Below are 22894 nucleotides of genomic sequence, written 5' to 3' on the forward strand. Positions count from 1 at the left end.
ACTTGTCCCAGTAACTATAAAACAAAGCTGACACCAGAGTCTTGCTGCCACTTCTGTTACTCTGAAGCTCCCTAAAATAGGAAGGACTTAGGTTTTCCCTGCTAGGGATGGGGAGAAATTACCGTAGATTCAGTTTGCATTTAAAGGCAAGCCTATGTAATAGACACACAAACAGGAACACAGCCAGCCTTCAAAATTTGCACTCCAAATCTTGTACTTTTCTCCATCCAAGTAATGTGTACAAAAGTATGTATACAGCAAGCCTGCAACTTATGGGCATTTAACTTGTGTACATTCAAGCTTTAGGTGCTTGGCAAATTAAAAAGGGGGAAAGACTTCCAGGGGTGGGTGGGAAGACTTTGACAACCCCACTCACCATTGCACCTAATGTGTTCTTGACCAAATGCAATGTTGGCTTTACATGCAATTCCTGGAACATGGCCCCTGCATAACTGTACTAGGGCAAAGTGCATAGGGTAAAAAAATGCAACTTAGTAAACATGCAAAAATGCATTATATTGGGAATAATGGGCTTTGCAAAAAATGTATTTTAGACAAAACTGCATTCACAGATATGTGCATTAGGCTAAAATAGCACTAAGATGCTGATGAATTTTCACGGGATTTTAAAAAATATTATCAAACTGATGTGGAAATGCAGAGACCTGAACTTATGTTTGGGGAAATAAAACCAAAGGTGACAGACTTGCCCATCTCTCACCTGCTCTTTCACCATCCAGAAAATCCAGATGAATTTCTCTGCCAGGCTCCTTCACTCAATGAGAGACGACCAGACTAATTTTGGGTTGTAGTTTTTAAAATTTGCTGCTTATTAGTGCACTTTAATCCCCAACCATTAGTGCAGTATTTCCTTCCCACAATATATAGACTTTCCTGTCCTCAATATAATAAATCATTATGTCAAATGAAACATATAAAAGAAACACAGGAATGCTTGGCAACTGGAAATTTCTTCTTTTACGGATAACTAGTTGTGCCATGTGGTGCCCTGGATGTGACCTCATTGGGAATGGCACGGCATTCTCCAAGAGGGAAGGTTCATGGTGCAAATGCATTACCTGGTAGCTGGCACCATGCTGTGGTAAAAAAATAGGGTTCTGGGGTTCTTCAAAAAAAACTAGACTATGAGCAGGAACTTGCGATTCTGACAAGGATCCTGCACCCAGGAGAGACAGGCAGGGGAGAGAGATATTCAACATACAACAGTGGATAGTATTTCTCAAGCCCTTTTATTTTGTAAAAGAAGCTGATAATTAAGAAAAGCATTGGAAAACTATCTACTTTGTCACCAGAGATACAAACTGATTAAATAGCTTTTCGTTGATTAATTGCCTAACTTTTAAAAGCAAAACGTTCATGAAGACGCCAAAGAGAAATGTGGTCTATTATCAATTAACAAAAACTACAAACCAGTGTTAGAGACAGACTTCAGGTTTTTTTTACATCCCCTAAACAGCCTGAAAAAGACATGGAGACTCTACTCCCAACTCCCCCTCATTAAAAATTGCCTGATGGATAAGCTAAATTTGGTGAATTTATCTGATTCAATCTTGCAGCCCAATGCACAATGTATTGTAATTTGCATAGCTGATAAACATCAGTAATCATGGTAGTTAACATTCCTGCCAAAATGTGTATTTGCAGAATGACTCACGGTAGAATCTAAGCAAGGCACTGGCTTTATTATTATGATTATTAGGCAAAGCCACAAAATTAGATTGTTTTTAGTAATGGCAAAGTACATAGCTAATACCCAATCTAGTCACCCCAATGATTTAACGGCTCTATGCGCTTTAAGGTGTGCCAACATTTCCCTTACCATACATTAAGAGATATTGCTCTCCTGTTGGTTTAGGACCACATGAAAAGTTCCCTCAATCGCACAATGTGAAACAAGCCACAGAGGCAACAGGCAGGGTGCATACACATGAGAAACATGAGGGCTACATCAGAGGCCAAGAAGCAAGTCAGTGGCTTATGTCCAAGAACAAATCAAAGCAAGACTGATGAAACTTGTTGCTTATATTTCTTATTAATTTATGTCACTACTTTCTAATGTTGTTTCATGATTACAAGGTAATGTTGTTTGCTTAGTAGGATATATTTTATGCACAGAAACTATTTTTTATAGCATTACTGGCAATAAAATTAAAATTCTTGGGTTTTCTGAGAGCAGTTTATGTGCTTTTTAATCAAACGTAGATTTACCAAGCTAAATGTTGTCCAGTCACATAAATACTAGCAGATTTGAATTCCTCACACCCCAAACCACATTTTTAAGACCCCTCACTGAAGAAATTTGCAAAAATTAAGTTTCACTGCCTAGAATGGCAGTGCCCTACCCCAGAGAGGTTTGCTTGGCCCTTCAGCCAAGCCATCGAACAAGAGTTGACGTTTGCCCAACCCCTTTACCAGAACTGTCTTCTGAATAGACCTGGAATCAAAATGTAATTTTAAGGAGGAAAATGGTGTAGAAGTATCGAAATCAAAACTGAAGTGATTTAAAAAAAAAAAAAGCACTTACTCAAAGGCCTAAATTGTAGAAGAACTGCACAACTTTTGGGTCTGAAGAGGATGCAGTGATTAGATATCCCCCCAAGTACATGAATGAACAAACAACTGCTTCAGAGATCCAGTGAGGTGCAATGGTTAGAGTGTCAGATTATGATGGTGGAGTCCCAGGTTAAAACTCCTACACAGCCATGAAGTTCACTAGGTGACCCTGGGCCAGTTACATACAGTGGTACCTTGGGTTACATACGCATCAGGTTACATACGCTTCAGGTTACAGACTCCGCTAACCCAGAAATATTACCTCGGGTTAAGAACTTTGCTTCAGGATGCGAACAGAAATTGTGCAGCAGCGGCACAGCGGCAGCAGGAGGCCCCATTAGCTAAAGTGGTGCTTCAGGTTAAGAACAGTTTCAGGTTAAGAACAGACCTCCAGAACGAATTAAGTTCTTAACCCGAGGTACCACTGTACTTTCTTTCAGCCTGGGATCCTAACATGATTATATGACCCTACATGTGAACAAGAAGGAGGCTTTCCTAAAAAAATTTAAAGTGGGAATAAAGATGGACCAGTACTTGTGGTCACTTTATTAACCTAATAAAATAAACTCAATGGCCCCCACACTCTGTCCTACATTAAACAAAAAAACAAAACAAAAAAAGATTCTCTCACTCCTTGATAAGATAAGATAGAGGGAAATAACTATACACAGAAATGCTCTTCCAATCGTCCTCACACACCCCACCAGCAGCAAAGTGAGGGGCTGTGTAGAAAGCGATTAGGCAGCAATAATTTCACTAGGTAATTGTTTTGCTTTTACAAAAAGGGGAAGGCAATTAAGAAACTTATCTGAGGACTTAATGGGAAAATGCACAGGGAAGAAAAGTAGGATGACCCAAATGTATAAATTAACCCGAAGATGGAGAATTAAAAGGAATCTCAGATAGTTCTGGGCCAGCAATTTGGAAACTGCTATATTGGGCATAATCTGGTGCAAAATGTATAACTCAATTAAGGAGATTTCCTGTGGCTTGCCTTTAAGAAAGCTGGAGCCAAACTATGGGTACCACTGGTATATAACTCTAGCAAGATTAAATAAGGTATTTAAACACTGATGGAAGAACTCAGCATCAATAACTTGTCACAGATTTAAATGTTCTGTCTTTGATAGTGATGCCATCATATTCAGTCTTGCTGGGTTCAAGGGATTTGTTTCATTTGTTTGTTAGATTTTTATACTGAACTATTGGGAAGATAATCATCAAGGTCAAAATACTATTCAAAATCTTTTTATAGCCACATAGGTTATTCTTTGGTTAGCTCTGGAAGCCTGTATCAATAGCAACTAGAAAATTGGCTTAGTAAAGTACTGGACTACACAGAAACTGACAAGCTGAAAAGTAAGAAGGCAGGCATAGATTTGGGATCTTGGATTGGAAAGAAATGAATTTTTACAAGGTATGAAAACAATGTGTGATAACCAGTGTTAATCATACTCAGAGTAGATTCACTGAAATAAAAAAATGTGACTCAATTCAATGGGTCTACTCAAGAGTATCATCTAGTTCAATATGCCCAGTAATCAGAGAATCTCCGTGATGAAGGCAATCAATAAACTGTTTGGATTGCTGACTGCTTGTGCCCAACATATCCAAAGCAACCAAATTCACTCATTTTCCTTGAACTCACTGACTGTTTTTCCTGTCAGAAATCAATCTCTGCCCTGGATCCAGAAATTAAGCTCTGGTAATCTGTGGTTTCCTTGAGGAAATATTCTCCACCCAGCAGAAAGAAACCATTGGTGAATTAAACCACTATAAACTTGAAATTTATCTGAATAATAGGATGTGTGAACCAATATATGTGCATTGATAAACAGAGATAGATGGGAAGCCTTATTCTTAATGTGCTCCCCATTTCTAAGGGGCAAGAAGTCCCAGGGAACACTGGAAATTCATGGTGTATAATACACATTTTGTTTACAAACACAGGAGCAGAGCATATGAGAAGCACATCTGCACATCTTCAGCAGGCTGCCATTTCATAACAACTGCATCCAGTTCCCAGGGACAGCCCTTACCCCCTGCAATTGTTTAACCTTTAGCCAAATCCCATATTCAAACCAGCAAAACTGACTTCACAGAGGAAAGCAGTTCCCTTCTTTATTTGGTGAGTTCACAGGAAAAGGAAGAACCTAACAAGGAGAGGGAAGCAGCTCCTGTTCATGGTCTCCAGCCCATGCTACCTTTCCCACAATGCCATTCTGTCTTGATCTCGCATTAATCTGCAAATTCTCCTTATGCAGACATGCATACTTTTCTCCCAAAATATCCACTTTTAAATGTATTTAGTGCTTTTCCAGCTGCACTGGCTCCCGGTGGAGTACAGGGTCAGATTTAAGGTGCTGCTTTTGACCTTTAAAGCCCTTCACGGCCTAGGACCCTCGTACCTACGGCACCGCCTCTCCTAGTATGCCCCACGGAGAGCCTCAAGGTCCATAAATAGCAACACCCTAGTGATCCCAGGCCCTAAAGAAGTTAGATTGGCTTCAACCAGAGCCAGGGCCTTTTCAACTCTGGCTCCGGCCTGGTGGAACGCTCTGCCTCATGAGACCAGGGCCCTGCGGGATCTGATTTCTTTCCACAGGGCCTGTAAGACAGAGTTGTTCCGCCTGGCCTTTGGCTTGGAGCCAATTTGATTCCCTCCCCCTCTTCCTTTTTCCTTTCTCCTCCTGTGAAGAGGCTGCATTTTAATATTTTAATGTTTAAATATTTTAATGTTGTATTTTAATCTTGTTTTTAATTTGTATTCATTCAACTTGTTTTTATTATTGCTTGTTAGCCACCCTGGGCCCGGCCTTGGCTGGGGAGGGCGGGGTATAAATAAAAATTATTATTATTATTTTAATACATTTGAATACTCAGGAAGTTCCAAGGCTGGCAGACAACTAAGCTGGAATCCACACTCGAAAACGTAGATTGGTTTTTTACTGGAACTCACAAGTAACAAGTTCTTCAAGCGCTTCAAGGGGTTATTAATTTGTTTGGCTTTGCTTTATTATATATTCTGTGTTTTCAATCTTGTATTTTTATGTGGAAGTCTGATCTTTCGCTACGCTGTACAGATCTAGCCTCATGTTTTGATGTTGTGAACGGCCCTGTGGTCTTCGAATGAAGGATGGTATACAAATTTAGTAAGTAAAATAAAAATAAATACTTCCCACACCTAAAATTGTCTCCATCCACCACCCCTCCCCAAATTGAGTTTCTTACCCTTGGGCAGGTTGGGTGGCAGGAGTGGAGAGGAACAATAACTCCCTCTCTGTACCCAGCAACACAATCAGATTGAACAGAAGGTGGGTGATACTGGGAAGGCACAGGAAGAATTATGTATATTTAAAAAGAAAAGCATCAACTCAGGATGATAAAGCATACAAGTCCATAAAACAGATCCTAACCCATATGCACAGAATATCTTTTCAAAGCCCTAAACAGTTTAGGCTACCTGAAGGATGGCTTACACCACTGACCCTGCTTGTGATCTGAAGTCGACATCTGAGGTCCTGCTTGGGCGCTCACTGGAAACATCAGCTGGTAAGTACATAAAGCTGTGTTGGCCCTGCATTGTGCAACTCTTTCCCAATTAGAAGCCACTTGGCCCCTTCATTTCTGTCATTAGGGCAGGCCTTTATTTAAGGAGAGGAGAGGAGCTTTGATACTGCCATTTCTTAAGTGGGCTTAGGTGATCTAATTAGGTTACTCCCATGCATCTATTTGTCTGTATCCACTCAGTGCTTCACATTCTGCCAGGGGTTGTATTATTTTTACCAGGGCTTTTTTCAGCAAGAGCTCAGTTCCGGTACCTCTCAGGTGGGCACCATTACTAAGAGAACAATGGAGGCACTCATTGTGAGTTCCAGCACCTCTTTTTCTAAAAAACAGCAATGATTTTTACTTTGTCTTTCACTGCTAAGAGTATAAATCCTAAGAAGTCACGGTTCAAAAAACAAGGAGGTCGGCATAGTTCTTAGCATATGTGCAGGGAAAAGAACTTATCTGAAAATGCGGGAACGAACCTCGCCACTGCAGAAAGTCAGTTTTCACTGGAAACAAAAAACCTTGATGGAAAATGTGGCAGAGAAATGACTGACAAAGGAACTATTCAATTCACAGTCGTTTTGCCTACTTGCAACATTTCTCCTGAAAATGCATATTTGAAACTTGCCAGAAACAAAAACATCACTACAGCACCATCCAGTGGCTAAAAATATGCACACACACACAAAATGATGGGCAAGAACCACAAAGCAGAGGGGGATGTGCTATAGTCAAGATTTCTTACATCCAGTGCTTTCTTTTCTGGGGGGATGCAGGGGTACACATACCCCTAAACATTTTATGAATCTAAGTTTGGCATCACTGAGAGGCAGTATTTCAATATGAGTAGGAAAATGAGAGTACCCCCTAAACATATTTTTAGATAAAAAAGCACTGCTTTACATCTGTTCCTGTAACACTAGCAGTAAGTACCACCACCTTACACAATAATGCAAGGAGGGAATCATGGTTTGGATATACAGTGGTACCTTGGTTCTCGAAGGGTTTGGCTCCCTAACAAATTGGCTCCCAAACGCTGCAAACCTGGAAGTGTTCCAGTCTGCAAACATTTTTTGGAAGCTGAACATCCTACACAGCTTCTGCTTTACTGCAGGAGCTTCCTGCAACCAATCAGAAGCCGCACCTTGGTTTTCAAACCGTTTTGGGATTCAAACGGACTCCCAGAAAGGATTATGGTAAGTTCGGAACCAAGGTACCACTGTAAAAAGGTAAAGGTAAAGGGACCCCTGACTGTTAAGTCCAGTCACAGACGACTCTGGGGTTGCAGTGCTCATCTCACCTTTCTAGCCGAGGGAGCCGGCATTTGTCCACACAGTTTTTCTAGGACATGTGGCCAGCATGACTAAGCCGCTTCTGGAGAAACCAGAGCAGCACAGGGAAACGCTGTTTACCTTCCTGCTGGAGTGGTACCTATTTATCTACCTTCACTTTGATGTGCCTTCGAACTGCTAGGTGGGCAGGAGCTGGAACCGAGCAACAGGAGCTCACCCCATCATGGGGATTCAAACAGTTGACCTTCTGATCGGCAAGCCCCAGGCTCTATGGTTTAGACCACAGTGCCACCTGCGTCCCTCAGGTACCACTGTATTCATAGCTAAGGCTTATGGAATGGAAATGAGCAGATGAAGGGATAAGGAGAAGTAACTAGAACAACCTGTGGCCTTTCAGATGTTGATGAACCACAATTCCCATCACCCTTGACCACTGGTTGGGGCTAGTCTCCTGTTTCAATTATGGTGCTGTTTTTAATGAGGTTGTTTTATTGCATGTTTTAATTACAGGTGCTTATATTTTAAACACACACACAAATATACCCTGCCCCCTCCATCAAATTTTCACAGTACAAAGTGATGAGAATTGCACTCGGAAATGTGAGATAACAATTGATTGATACTTATTAAACATTCATTCCAATTCATTTATAACACACAATATGAGTCCTGCACAGACTTTAGCAGGCATCTACACTATGACTTTAAAGCATGTGGCTCCCCTGCAAAATATGGGAACTGTAGTTTCCTGCTAACATAGCTACAATTCCCAGCCCCCTTAACAAATTATAGTTCCCAGGATTCTTTAGGGGAAGTCATGTGCTTTACATGTGTGTTGGATATGTTTTAAATGTATAGTGTGGGGCTGCACTTTTCTTTGCCGGGCACAATAAGGAACAGGGATGCTGTTAGGACTCCAAATCCCATCAGCCTCAGCTAGCATAGCCAGTGGTCAGGGATGATGGGAACTGTAGATCAACCACATCTGGAAGGTGCAAGCTTTGCCACCCCTGCCCTAGTTCTCATATTGATCAAGCCTCGTGTTATTTTATTCTAGTGTATATTTAATGAAAGCAGAAAGGACCCTCTTTTCTTTAAATTCAGTGGACAAGCTTCTTTAGAGCAAATGAATTCAGCAGTTAAAGTGGCCTTCAGCAACATGGTGCATCATAACGGGGGGTGGGCTTGGGCTGTGATCTTCGATGAGGGTGTTACAAGCAGGTCCTGGTTTTCATCTGTGAACTGTTGACAGGTTGTGTAAGCAATCTTTCCTTTAAGCAGTAGATAGAGCTGCATGATGTACTTCCGGGTCATTTTCTGCAGAAAACTGCCAATCCACGATTGGTTTGCACTGAAGGCTTGGCTAGCTGAACTCAGGCTTAATGTTCACATTAACATGAAAGCTGGTAACATCATGAAAGTCACAGAGACTGAAAACATTTATATTCTGAAGACTGCAGGTGGATTCAGATGACCTGTTACAAACTCATGGGGACAGGGTAGATATAACGCAGCCCAACTATGGTATGATATCAGTATTTCCCTCATCTTTTCTCCTTAGATCATCTCATTTAGCTGTGATTCCTGCATTGCAAGGGGTTGAATTAGATGACCCTTGGGTCCCCTTCCCGTTCTGTGATTCTATTATGCCTCCTCTCAGTTTCAGAGCCAACTGTGCGAAAATTCACTCTTAGCCATAAAACTGAGCAGTTACATAAGAGGGTTAGCCCAAAGTACAGTATGCAACCGCAGCTGGAAGCAGGGGTTACACATGAAATTATGCTAACCTCATCTGTCATGTTAAAAGCTCAACAGATGCTGGCACTTAGCACTTCTTTCGCAGACAACCACATGCAACTTGTGGACATTGGAATGCAGTGCTAGCCCTTAGGCTGAAAGGCAGGTAAGAGGTCAAAATCAAATAATGTTAAAGTCAGGGCAATGGCTCAGAGCTCTACAGGTGAATAATGCATGAATAAGGCTCATGCCTACTGCTAATATATATTTAACAGAAACAGTTTTCATAAGAGATCTTACTAATCTTTATTGAGCTTCCACTTCAGGTACTTATAGAGGCTTAATGCTGATGTACAGGTAACTTGCAACTTACACTTACTTAATGTATGTGCTCACAGCTTTAAGCACATTGCCAAAAAATAATAATAGTAAATTAAAAATGATGCAGAAATGGCACGCAGAGTGAAAAAATGAAAGCCAGCAGCCTTCACTGAGTGTGTTTGGGTGAAGAGGCAGATGGAGAGGGTGCGGAGGAGGCCATGGAGACGAGTAATTTTTTTAATGGTTTTTAAGGGGTGTTCTGGCTTTATGTGATTTTGCTTATGCGCACGATAGCCAGGAATAACCCTGGCATGTTAAGTTGCAAGTTACCTGTACGTTATAGCCCCCATTATCAAATCCTATTCCCCCAAGCATTTTCTTATCCAAATGGATACTGCCTGCTAAATGGTTTATGGCAAAGTAACCTCAAGCAAACTCAATACTGAAACGTAATCAAAAGTCTAAAACCTCAATGACATTGTGCCCTATTTGAAATAGGGCTGAGCAAAGAAGTGCGTGTTTAGAGGTGGGCAGGAGGGGGGATTTTTGCTACTGCTTGCTTCCTGGACCACTAAGGCCATGTCAAAGCTACAAGTCAGTGAATTGGTTTTCTTTTGCTGCAAAGCAGTCCATATTTTAATTTCATTTGCCACTGCAAGCACACATGTATGTTGAAATTATATATACAGGAGTAGTTTCAAATGTGTGAGCGTCCTTTTACAGCTGATTTATTCAAATGCCAATTACTTTGTCCAAGAATGCAGCAAATTTTTCTGGCTGTCCAGGAGGAAAAGGCTTCAGGGTTGAAAAGTCTGATGTTTGAAGTGTCTTCAGAAGGGTCCTATAGAAAAATAACCCCAAAAAAACACCCCACACACAAAAATTACGATTTTGGAAAAGGTAGTTCATTCAGTTCTTTTACCCTTATAAATAGCCCTGCAAGATACAACAGATTACATTATAGTGATTTGCCCAAGATTACCTGATGAGCTTCCTGGCTGAGCAAATATTTACCGTATAAGACTCACTTTTTCCCTCCTAAAAAGTAAGGGGAAATGTTTGTGCATCTTATGGAGCAAATGCAGGCTGCACAGCTATCACAGAAGCCAGAACAGCAAGAGGAATTGCTGCTTTCACTGCGCAGCGGTCCCTCTTGCTGTTCTGGCTTCTGAGATTCAGAATATATTTTTTTTCTTGTTTTCCTCCTCCAAAAACTAGGTGCGTCTTGTGGTCTGGTGCGTCTTACAGAGTGAAAAATACGGTAATCCCTACACCCAGACTAGATCGACTACACCATGCTGGATCCCATGATCAATTTCACAAGCTTTCCATGAGCTGGATTTGCACATTACAGCAGATGTGCAGCTACCATTTTAAATAAATAAATAAATAGTAGTCCTGCTTCCCTTCTTCCTAGTAACATCCAGTAACACAAAATGTGAGATGCCACTCCAATAAGCTGCAGGTTTTCCTGCCTCTGAGTGCCACTTCACTGGCTGCTCCTTGAGGTCAGGGAAACTCACAGTGGCAATGATTCTGTATCATATATTTTGCACTGCTAGTCCTAGGTGGAAGAATGAAATGTGGAGGCTGCTTTTTTCAGTGGTAGTTCTGCATCTACTATAACATTTCAGAAGAACACAGAGCAGAAAAAAATGTTTTGCTTGCTTGTTTGGCTGCTTTGGGTTTTTTTCCCTAGAGAGAGGACAAGGAAACTGAGCAGGAGTTTTATTTATTGAAGGGTTGTCTTCCAACTGCTGCTCTTTCTCACATATCCCCCTAAATACACACCCAGGTGTTAGGTTCAGCAGAGGAGGCCATCTTGGTAGTTCCTCTGCCTTCAGAAGCTTGGGTGGTAGTGGCCTGGGAGAGGGCATTCTCTGAGGCAGCCCCTAAGCTGCAGAACACCCTCCCCACAAAGGTGCTTCTGGTATCTTCGTTATACAGCTTCCAAGTGTGAAAGTCAAGCTCAGGAGGCTGAGGTGACCATCATGAAGTCTCAGCTCCCAAGTCCTGTTTCAGTGTTTCATGGATTTCCTTATTTATACCCCCAGCTTTCTTCCATTATGAAATCTAAAGCAGCTTACATTGATTGGTTCTCAGGCGGTCTTCCATCCAGGCACTACCTGGAACCAGGCCTGCTGAAGTTCTGCAAGGTAGGTGGGGGCTTATGTACCTTCAGAGGGCTGACCAAGAAGGGGTCTTGAAGTCTCAGAGTGAGTACCCAGCTCCTGCACAACAGGAACTGTATGAACATGCTTCCTACAACATCCCCTCCTTGGAGTCCCCCTCGTCTAGGTCAATGGAGTCATGACACCACCTGGACTCTGCTTCCAAAGCTAACGAAGAAGGGATCTCTGTAAGGATCAATGTTTATTCCTTGAAGCTGGGGCTCTGGCTTTAGCCAGAGAATACAAAAGGTGCTGTATCTTAATGGCCGGAAAACACTTGTTGATTATGAACATTCTTCTTCCTGCCACAGTCCATTGGTTTGAGACATGCATTGTTGCTTCCTTACTTCCAGGAAGGTCAACATGGATAGTTTGCAGAAGGGCAACTAAATAGTGTTGAAGAAGAGTCACGCCTACAAGTTAGGGGGAATGAGATGCACATTGCTTTAAACAGCCTCTGCATCAGGTAACTCAAGAGCCAGTAAATAGGGTGATTAAGATCTGCAGCACTAAATTGATTCAACAGTTTTTGTAACTTTGTGTTGTGAACTGCCCTGAGACCTATGGCTGTAGTACGGTATACAAATTTAATAATAAAGTAAGTAAGTTTGCAGGAAAGCTTGCAACCAAAACAGTGTTAAAGAAGATCCATACCTGCAAGTGCAGTAAAAGAGGTGGCCATCCCTGCACAGCTGCCTTGCCAGTTCTAACTGGTGATTGTCCATAAGCTTGTCATTTACAACTACCAGTAGTGGCTTCCCTGCTTCCAATACTTCCAAGCAGCTACCAGCACCTGTAATAGTAAAACAGCAATGAAGAATAACTAAATTACCCACCCTTCACACTAAGATCCCAGGGAAGGTGACAACAATCAAAGCACAATGCTAAAAACAGTTTACAACAACTTACAATCAGCGAAACATGAGTTACATCTCAAGTGTCAAAAGCCAGGGCAAAGAGGCAACAACATTCAATTTCACTTAGCAGTGAACAAGAATTCATGCCAAGGACCACCAGGAAGGAAGCAACATCTACCTTTTGAGGCTTTTGTTCCTCTGAAGACTGACCTTGTCAAACATCCATACTCCCATTAATTTGATGTATTTAGCATTACACTGAGGGGCATAAAACACATATTAAGAAAGCAATCCTGTGTTTGGTAGAAGGGTGGCAAAGAGCCCGTAAGATGCTGCAGACCTCCCTCTCTCCAGACAAAATGCCCCCCAGAAGGGCACTGGGCCAGATCTGGGGAGGCCTTTGATTCACCAAATTAAAAGCCCCATGTTATCCTGACACAACATCAGAAAGGATGTGAAACTATGCCAGCCTTGGAACTCTCATTAATGTGGTGGAGAGGATATAGCACAGTTGGTTTAACATCCCATATGTGGTGGGATATGTTGATGCCAATCAAGACTTTTCTCATTGAAATAGAAGTTTTACCTGCATGACTTATGACTAGATCGGCTGTTTGCACATCTTCAGAGAGTGAGTTCTTGAACCTGAACACTTCCAGGGTAAATGTAGGTGTGCTGGTTGAAACAGGGCAAACTGTGCCCCTGCCAACCTGAAGGACAAGTCTGCTGTAGCCAAGATCCTGTAAAACCTGTAGAGGGAAAGGAAATTACAATCAGACTTGGTACTGACTTAAGTTAAATGCAAGAATAGCACATCAGATGCTGCGAGTGTGAGCTAATTTGCCCCTCCAAGTACATAAAGCCTAGCCAGACGCAAAAATATATAGGAGCATTTGGCAACTTATCAGTGTGCTTGTATCTTCCTGGTGAGACAGTCTTTATGTATAAACAGTAAAATGAAATTAGTGTACATCACGTATGATAAAACTGTCATTCGCATTAACCTTAATTAGGTACGTAATGCAATCTTGTATCTATAACCCACATATTCAATATCATTTTCTGTGAATTAGTTACTGCTTCCCTTGGACTTTGTATTGCAAGCAGGGTAGCTGTGCAGGGACAATTTGGGTGCAAAAGTGTTTCCCCATAATCCAGTGGGATTCTTACCCCCATTCTTACCCACCATTCTTAATGGTGGAGATTTTGCTATAAAATTGTACTGGTCTCTTACTAATCCTATGCAGAATTAAATTCCCTTAAGCCCATTTATTCCACTAGGCTTTGGTACATTCATCCCTGCATAGATGGGAGGCTGCTGCTCGACCAGGCAGATTCATATTTAAATCAAGGGCCACACAAGCACAGACAGGCTGCTAATACACTTCTGATATTCCACTTGTATCTGTTAACTCCCATTAAAACAGAGATGGAAGACCTGTGGCTGCCCAGATGTTGGACTGCAGCTCCCATCAGCAGGCCTGTGAAGGAGAGGAGGCAGCCAGGTACACTTGCCCTGGGCCTCAGAGGGCTAAGTCACCCACAGAGGCCCACCAGGGATTTTGGAGTTTATTCTAAGACTCCTGCCCTGGGCCTCAGACCAGCTCTGCACAGGCTTGCCCATCAGCCCCAGCCAGAATGGCGTACGCCTGAGAATGATGGAAGCTGAAGCCCCCAGGGAAATCTGGAGGGTCACAGGATCCCCAGCCCTGCATTAAAACAATAAGAGTGCTTATTTCTGGTGATAAACGTGACATGGATTGCACCACTGAGGTACATTCAACCAGCACTACCACCCCCAAAAAGTACAATGGGAACTGTTAAGGGTGCTCAGAGTTCCTAGAAGACCCCACTCCCATGTTCCCCCTCATGGACCTCCATTTTTTAGAGCGGTTTATCCCTAAATAATAATACCCCTACCCAGGAAAGTCTAGCTCTGTGAGGGGAATAGTGTGTACGTGTGTCTCCCAATAACACTCGGCGCCCTTAACCAATGTGCTGCTTCCAAGACGTTTTGCGGGAAGAAGCTATGCCTGCTTATAATGTGAATGCACAGTGCAGTCTCCTCCATGGATCACTGTGGAATTTACTTCTGAGTAACCCAAGCTAGAGGACGGGCAGGAATCATCCTGCACCTTTGTCTTTCTTCACCTACCACGTTCGCCCCCCACCCCCAATATCCTTCCATGCAAAGTGCGGAGCAATACTGGGGTTCCCTTTCTTATTGGAAGCAACATTCCAGACAGGGACTCAGAAAAAAAGCAAGACTCGCAGAACTCCTAGAAGATGCCGGATGTGACGCCACGCCGGCTACACGCGCCGTTTCCGCCCGTCCATCGCTCGCCTCCGGCGGTTGCCTAGCGACGGCGGCCAAAGTCGGGAGAAGCGGGAAAAGAGAGGGGGCAAGAAGGTGGAAGAGCCTCGCCTGCAGAGCCTCCGGAGCCGTCACGGCGGCGATGAGGTCGTCGAAGCTGGTCGTGCCCACGGTGACAAAGGCGGATTTCATGGCCGGCGGAGAGGCGTCGTGACCATAGGGAAGGAAAGCTAGAGCGGAGGTCACGTAACGTCTTGGATGGGAAAAACCTCCCCACGCACCAGAAAGCCGGCGCCCTTCTGAAACGAGCAGTATCTATGGTAATCCCAGTATGCTTTGCGAGGGGAGCTGGGCAGGGAAAAGTCGCCCAGAGATAGGAAAGTGTAGAGAGATGCATCTCCTTGTTTCGGTGGGTAAATTCAAGATCGTTTGGAAACCATTCTTTTAGACGCAGGTTGGCGGAGACAAAAGACGGTGGTAGGTAGCGGTTAGAGTTCCTGACTAGGAATCTTAGAGGTGAAGGGTTGGAATCCACTCGGCCAGGAAGTTTATTGGATGACCTTCCACGCCACTCACTGTTTCTCTTAGCTTTACCTACCTCACAAGGTTGCTGTGAGGATAACAATGAAGAGTGGGTAGAGCCATTTGGAGCTCCTGGGAGAAAAAAGAATTGGCCAAGTTTGACAGGTGAACAGGGTTGACCACCTCTTTGGCGATCACTCATAGCTGAGTAAGATTGTCTTCCATGGACACGGTTTTAACAATGAGACCGTAAGTGACTGTGGAGACCAATTCTGAATCCACACGTTCCTCCACAGTGGGGACCTAGGTTTCTGAGCGGGAGTTGATCATGGTGAGGGTTTGCCAAACGTGCCTTCCACTTAGCGCATTTCTCCCTTGGGTCCTGAGTTTGAGCATCCATGACACCTTTGGTCAAGACTGTTCTCCAACTGGAGCGCTCACAGGCCAGTGTTTCCCAGTTGTTGGTGTTAATACTACATTTTGTTAGATTTGCCCTGAGAGAGGCTTTAAACCTCTTTCGTTGACCACCAGCATTACCCTTCCATTTTTAAGTTCGGAATAGAGTACAGTGGTACCTCAGATTAAGAATTTAATTTGTTCTGGAGGTCCGTTCTTAACCTGAAACCATTCTTAACCCGAAGCACCACTTCAGCTAATGGGGCCTCCCGCTGCCGCCGCTGTGTGATTTTTGTTCTCATCCTGAAGCAAAATTCTTAACCCGAGGTACTATTTCTGGGTTAGCGGAGTCTGTAACTTGAAGCGTCTGCAACCTAAAGCGTCCGTAACCCAAGGTACCACTGTAGTTGCTTTGGAAGACGATAATCAGGCATCCGCACAACATGACCAGTCCAACAAAGTTGATGTTGAAGAATCATGGCTTCAGCACTGGTGATCTTTGCTTCTTCCAGTACACTGGTTTTAGTTCACTTGTCTTCCCAAGTGATGTGTAAAATTTTTCGGAGATACCATTGATGGAATCTTTCGAGGAGTTGGAGATGGCGTTTATAAGTGGTCTATGTTTCACAAGCATACGGTAAGGTTGGTAGTGCAATAGCTTTGTAAACAAGCATTTTGGTTTCACTGCGAATGTCATTTGGGAGAAAGCCACACTTGCAGAGCTGAGGCAATGCTGGATTTCAGCATCAATGTTGGCCCTTGTGGAAAGATAACTGCCCTAGTAGGAGAATTGATTGACACTTTCCAATGTTACACCACTGAGTTGGATTTGTGGAGCTGCAGAGGGGTTGTTTTTGTGCTTGTTGGTGCAGCACTTTGGTTTTTTGGATGTTGAGGGATAGGCCAAGCTTTTCGTAAGCTTCTGCAAAGATATTTAGGATGGCTTGGAGGCCATCCTCTGAGCGTGCACACACTACGTTGTCATTATCATACTGAAGCTCTAGGACAGAAGTTATGGTAACCTTACTCTTTGCTTTCAGCCTATTCAGATTAAAGAGCTTTCTATCTGTTTGATATATGATTTGATATATAGGATCATGGCAATGAAAATAATAAATAGAGTAGGGGCGATAACACAACTGGATGTTTGGAAGCTGTGGCTGGATGGTTTCGTGGGAGCCGATTGAAACTAAATCCTTCGAAGACAGAGGTCCTATGGCTAGGTCGGGATGGCATGGGGATGAGGGACCAACTCCCTTCTCCTGCGGGGGCCGAATTAGTGCCATTGCCTTCTGTTAAGAGTTTGGGTGTAATCCTTGACGCCTCCCTTTCCATGGAGGTGCAAGTTACAGCAACAGCCAAGGTGACATTTTTCCACCTTCGCCGCATCAAGCAGTTGGTCCCTTACCTTTCCCGCCCCGACCTGGCCACAGTGATCCATGCGACGGTCATCTCAAGGCTTGACTACTGTAATTCGCTCTACGCAGGGCTGCCCTTGAAGCTGTCCCAGAAACTCCAGCGGGTACAGAATGCCGCAGCAAGGCTCCTCACGGGGTCTCTGCCATGGGAGCATATTCACCCAGTGCTTTTCAAGCTGCACTGGCTCCTGGTGGAATACAGGGTCAGATTTAAGGTGCTGCTTTTGACCTTTAAAGCCCTTCACGGCCTAGGACCCTCGTACGTACGGGACCGCCTCTCCTGGTATGCCCCACGGAGAGCCTCAAGGTCCATAAATAACAACACCCTAGTGGTCCCAGGCCCTAAGGAAGTTAGATTGGCTTCAACCAGAGCCAGGGCCTTTTCAACTCTGGCTCCGGCCTGGTGGAACGCTCTGCCTCATGAGACCAGGGCCCTGCAGGATCTGATTTCTTTCCGCAGGGCCTGTAAGACAGAGTTGTTCCGCCTGGCCTTTGACTTGGAGCCAATTTGATTCCCTCCCTCCCTCTCTTTCTTTTTTCTTTTCCTTCTCCTCCTGCGATGAGGCTACATTTTAATATTTTAATGTTCCATTATTTTAATGTTGTATTTTACTTTTGTTTTTAAGCTGTAATCATTCATCTTGTTTTTATTATTGCTTGTAAGCCGCTCTGAGCCCAGCCTTGGCTGGGGAGGGCGGGGTATAAATAAAAAATTATTATTATTATTATTATTATTATTATTATTATTATTATTATCTCTGTTTAACACCTGATCCCACTGTGAATGGTTCACTTTGAGAGCCATTGTTATCTGTGATTGCTGCTGTCATAATATCATGGAGGAGCTGAATGTTGTTCACAAATTTATCTGAGCAGCCAATTTTCAGAAGGACAGTTCACAGTGCATTATTATTTACAGTGTCGATCAATAAATGCCATATACAGTGCCTTAGTCAGATCAATAAATGCCATATACAGTGGTACCTCGGGTTGCAGACGCTCAAGGTTACAGACGCTTTGGGTTACAAACTCCGCTAACCAGGAAGTGGTTGCTCCGGGTTAAGAACTTTGCCCCCGGATAAAAACGGAAATCGCACGCCAGCAGTAGCGGGAGGCCACATTAGCGAGCACACACCTCAGGTTAAGAACCGTTTCAGGTTAAGAATGGACCTCTGGAATGAATTAAGTTCTTAACCTGAGGTATCACTGTACAGGGGTTAGTTTTGCTCTCTTCATTTTTCTTGAAGATGTTGAGTGGTGAAAATCATGTCCACTGTCCCCCTAGAAGGTCAAAAACCATTTTGGGATTAGGAAGGGTAGCCTCGGATATTGTTAGAAGATGGTTTGCTAAGATCCTTTCAAGAATTTTGCTGGCTGCATCTAATAGAGAGATGCCTCAATAGTTTTCTCCAATCAGTTCTGTCACCTTTTTTTAAGAGATTGATAATTTTGGCATCCCTAAAGTCTGCTGGGATCTCTTATCTCTCCCAGATTTTTTCAGTGAGCTTGTGAAGTTGTTATGTAAGTTCAATTCCAACCACTTTGAAGACTTTGGCAGGTATCCCATCAGGTCCACTGGCTTTGTTGTTTTTCATTTGGTTAATAGCTGTACACAATTCTCCCAGATTTGGAGATACTGCAAGCTCATCTCTAATTTGTTTCTGTGGAATTTGTGAGAGGACCTTAACAGCTATGGGGGAGTTGCAGTTAAAGAGATGCTGGTAGTGTTCTTTCCAGCACAGTGTAATAGCTTCTTTATCTTTTAGAAGTGTGGTACCATCTGTTGAGTGTAGGGGGCATATGTCATGAATTATTGGCCCATAGATGGTCTTTGTGGCTTTAAAGAAACTTGGTGCATCATGAGTGTCGGCTAAGTGCCAGATTTCTTGAGGGGGTTTTTTTTTTTAATCAACCAGGTGTTCTTTAGTTCTCTGGTTCTTCTTTGAACCTCAGCCTTAGCGTTGGCATAGGTTTTTTAATTAGTGGCACAATTTCTTTCTTCCTTTTCATGTCAGTAATGCGTTAAATCTCACTGTCATTCTCATCAAGCCAGTCCTGGTGTTTCTTGGTTTGGTATCCAATAGTTTGTTCACAGGCTGCAATAACGGATGTTTTTAGCTTGGTCCAGTGTTCCTCAATGCTATCAGGGAACTCCGAAAGCAGATGGTCCTTAAGAGTCATTTGGAAGCAATCCAGCCACCTATCAGTCACCTGGCATCACGTTTTCCTGACATTTCATTTTCCTTGCCTCTGTGGTTTGAAATTGAACACTGGACAAAGGAACGGCACTTTGCAACACCAATCATCATGGCTGCTGTTGCAAAGGCACCACACTAACAGCATAACACATTAAATAAAAATCAAAAGTCAATGGCTTTTGAAAGTTATGGGGATATATATATACTTTCTCCCCTTTGAAAAATAAAGGTGCACCTGCAAACAGCTAATCGGTTATGATAAATTAAAGATCTCTGGACAGAAAGTACATAATTTTATCCATCCACTAGATGGCAGTGTTTGTACACAATGATAAATCCAAAACCAGCAGAGGTACGGTAATGTTACATGGACCAACTGAAATCACAAAATAAATATATAAAAATATAAACAAGTAAACCTTTACTTCAGAATAATTATTATTCAGTCTAAATGTTGTTGTTTTAAGATAGATTTGTGGAGTGGGGTAAGAATCTGAATGAAAAGTCCAGACTGCAGACTTAATAGAAGTAATGTTCACACTGAAGCTGGTCTAAACACCCAGTGGCAGAATAAAGTAAACACATTTTTTCAGTCCTCCCTGATGTTAATTACAGTCATACCTCGGGTTGAAGTAGCTTCAGGTTAAGTATTTTCGGGTTGCGCTCCGTGGCGACCCAGAAGTAACGGAGCGCGTTACTTCCAGGTTTCGCCGCATGCGCAGACGCTAAAAATGAAGGCATGCACAGAAATGGCGAATCGCGACCCATGCAGACGTGCAGTCACAGGTTATGCTCTACTCAGGATGCGAACAGGGCTCCGGAACGGATCCTGTTCACATCCAGATGTACCACTGTACTCCCTGCAGCTAGAAAACAAGTACCACAGGGAAAGGGTTGAGTTAGAATCTTCCTTTCTCTCCAGATATGCTAATCTTCTATTTCCAAGTAATCTGAGTGGGTGGGAGGGAGCTATCATATGAGCAGAACACCCCAATTGTAGCCTTAAGTAGTATCATTCCCACTATTTCCAGTGTTTGAGTTCTGAGCGCATTTGCTTATCCAAGCACAAATGGGAATTAGTAGCAGGCTTGGAGGGACCTCCAAGTTTGCAGAAGTACAGAAAACCTTAAAGAAAATCAAGTGAGTCGGATGAGAACTGAGTATGCTCGCAGGCCACAGAGCGCTGGCTGACTGTTGAGGGGCTGGGGGCTGGAATGGAGTGTTCTGGGGGAGGATATGATGGCTGGCTGGCTGAAACAGTGAAGAAACCCAGGACTTCTCCCTGTTGCAACATTTGGTCGTAGGGCTGGCTCACCCATGAGGCAAGTTGAGTCAACTGCCTCAGGCAGCAGGATCCATAGGGGTGGCAGATTCCTTTTTAAATATGTGGACTAAATCAAATTCCTTCCCCATTCCTACCCAGTAGGTGTGCACTGCTGAACCGTTCATCACACTCTTCATACACCAAGTCCACGAAAAAATATTTGTTCCTCTCTACTCATTTGCCCTGCCACTGCCTCCTTATAGCTTAGGTAAGGAGGGTTGATTTTCAGTGCTGGTGTTCCAGGCTGCAAATGTGTGCAAAAGTTACTTCAGCTCTTGTCATCATACTCTGAAGGGATCGTTCTTGTTGCAGTGCATCCTTTTAAAACTGGAATGAAAAGTGACAGTTCTAGATTCAAATAGAAGCAAATTGCCCTCTGTTAAGGTTTAGAGCTTGATGCAGTTAGTTGTGGTTTTTTTTAAAAAAAAGCAAGTCTCATATGTGCATTTTGGGTTCTGAATTGGCAGCTATGAAGAAAATGTTATTCCACAGAACAGTGACTGCTCACGTAACAGAGCAAAGTTAGCCTAGGCAAAGTGTCAATCAGTGCCTTTCTCCCTTGACCAGATTGTGAAGCCCACAGTGGCCCTATTATCTGCCCAACATACATTGGGGTATGCAGTCTTATATGTTAACTCACTTGCATTTTGGGCTGTCCTGGAGTGGCCACAGCTCAGTGGTAGAGAACATGCTTTGCATGCAGAAGGTCCCAGATTCGATTCCCCACAATGTTAACTGGAGTTGGGAATGCCCTCCATCTGAAACCCTGGAAAGTTGCTGCCAGTCAGTGTTGACAACACTGAACATAGACTAATGCTCTGACTTGTTATAAGATAACTTCCTGTGGTCCTGTGTCCCATCACGTATCTCAAAGAGCAAGTCATAGCCTGGGTAAAGCCTGAAGAGGTGTAGCCCAAGCATGGCTGACCTGTGGCCCTCTGGGCAATTTGGGACTCCAATTCCCATCAGCCCCAGCTAGCATGGCCCATAGCTGAGATCTGCATGAAGGTGGTCCTTGGTTCAATCCCTGGCATCTCCAGGGAGGGCTGGGAAGGTCCCCTGTCTAAAATCCTGGAGTGCCACTGCCAGTCAGTGTAGACATCACTGAGTTAGATGGATCAAGGGTCTGACTCATCACAATACAAGGTACCTTCTTCTCTTCCTTGGGCGTGTGGGAGTGCTATCTGTATGTTGGCTTCTGTATGTAGAAAGAGGAGAGGGTACAGTCTTGCCCTTCGCCTTGGACATGAAAATGTCTTACCCAGACCTTGCCAAAATGGTGCTTAGGGCAACTTTTGAGCAGATTCTCTGAGTATGATTCATTCCTTTAAAAATGGGAAAGGCCAAAGACATAGCAAAGAAAAAGATCTGGCTGACTTCGGGATTAGTAGCGCACAGTGCACTGCTGGGGATATATGTCATGTTCCTTATTGTTTTCTGTTTGTAAACAACTTGCCCCAAGGTGCTAATTAGCTTCAAGTGTTACATACCATGATGTGTGTTTGTTTCCATACACAAACCGTGGTGGTCAAGGTGAGTGAATCCGTTTAGTTCATTAACATTCCAGATTCTATAGTGGCTTGTCAATGCTGTTGAGGCGATCTTATTTTGCTGGCGGTTTTGTCTCAGATCAGGAGCTCTGCTCTTTCATCAGAGTTAAGATCCTTAATTCTTCACCATGGTGCTACTTACTGCTGATGTAGTAAATCAGACTAAATAACGGTGCATGACTTCAGCTTTTGGGGGAAGCACCCTCTCTTCTGTGTCTCTTCCGCATTCATTATCCCATATAAAATTATCCCATATAAAATTTGCCTTGCATCTCTGTCAAACAGATGCACACCATGCTGCATTGTAAACTGGCTTCTTGTCTGCGCACAGATCCTGTGCAACGTACTTTAAATGCCCTTCAATTGCATGGCTCCCTCCCCATCTTTCCCCTCTTAGACCCCAACACTTCTCTGTCTGTGACCATCTCTTATCCTGCTCCACCAGCCTCAAACACCAGAAAGTGCCATGCTCCTTTCTCTCTGAAAGCCCCTTGCAGTAGGTTACATTCACACAATACATTTAAAACACTCTTTTACACTTTAGCTGCCCCCTCCAAGAATCCTGGCAGTTTGGTAAAGGGAACTGTGAATTATTAGGCAACCTCTCACACAGCTACAGTTCCCAGCACCCTTAGCAAACTACAGTTCCCGGACTTCTCCATGGG

At 43.4% G+C, this 22894-nt stretch overlaps 1 protein-coding gene and 1 long non-coding RNA gene across 3 annotated transcripts in view; both read right to left on the reverse strand.

Moving 5' to 3' along the window:
- LOC310669724 overlaps positions 1-22894 on the reverse strand; it is a 550125-nt gene that overhangs the window by 14787 nt on the left and 512444 nt on the right. The gene's annotated exons all lie outside the window — the stretch shown is intronic.
- On the reverse strand, positions 10083-15138 carry ALG13 (ALG13 UDP-N-acetylglucosaminyltransferase subunit). 2 transcript variants are annotated; one of them, XM_083424135.1, is made up of 4 exons: positions 14933-15138; positions 13094-13256; positions 12305-12443; positions 10083-10320 (listed from the first exon to the last, which is right to left on the reverse strand). In XM_083424135.1, the coding sequence occupies exons 1-4, from the start codon at positions 15011-15013 to the stop codon at positions 10212-10214; spliced, it is 492 nt and encodes a 163-aa protein (XP_083280261.1). In that variant the 5' UTR covers positions 15014-15138; the 3' UTR covers positions 10083-10211. The 2 variants fall into 2 exon arrangements, with proteins under 2 accessions (XP_083280261.1, XP_083280262.1); XM_083424136.1 differs by lacking the exon at positions 14933-15138 and adding an exon at positions 14715-14759.

The sequence above is a fragment of the Podarcis tiliguerta genome (genome assembly GCF_965153285.1).
Source record: "Podarcis tiliguerta genome assembly, chromosome: Z".
Taxonomy (NCBI): Eukaryota; Metazoa; Chordata; class Lepidosauria; order Squamata; family Lacertidae; genus Podarcis; species Podarcis tiliguerta.

Bases quoted from the DNA above. Each gene is read 5' to 3' on its own strand.
- ALG13 (XM_083424135.1), bottom strand. From the start codon at position 15,013: ATGAAATCCGCCTTTGTCACCGTGGGCACGACCAGCTTCGACGACCTC. The intron at 13,257-14,932 runs GCGAGGCTCTTC...TTCCCTCTACAG, and splicing joins CGGCTCCGGAGGCTCTGCAG to GTTTTACAGGATCTTGGCTA. The intron at 12,444-13,093 runs GTAAAACTTCTA...TTACTATTACAG, and splicing joins TCTAGTCATAAGTCATGCAG to GTGCTGGTAGCTGCTTGGAA.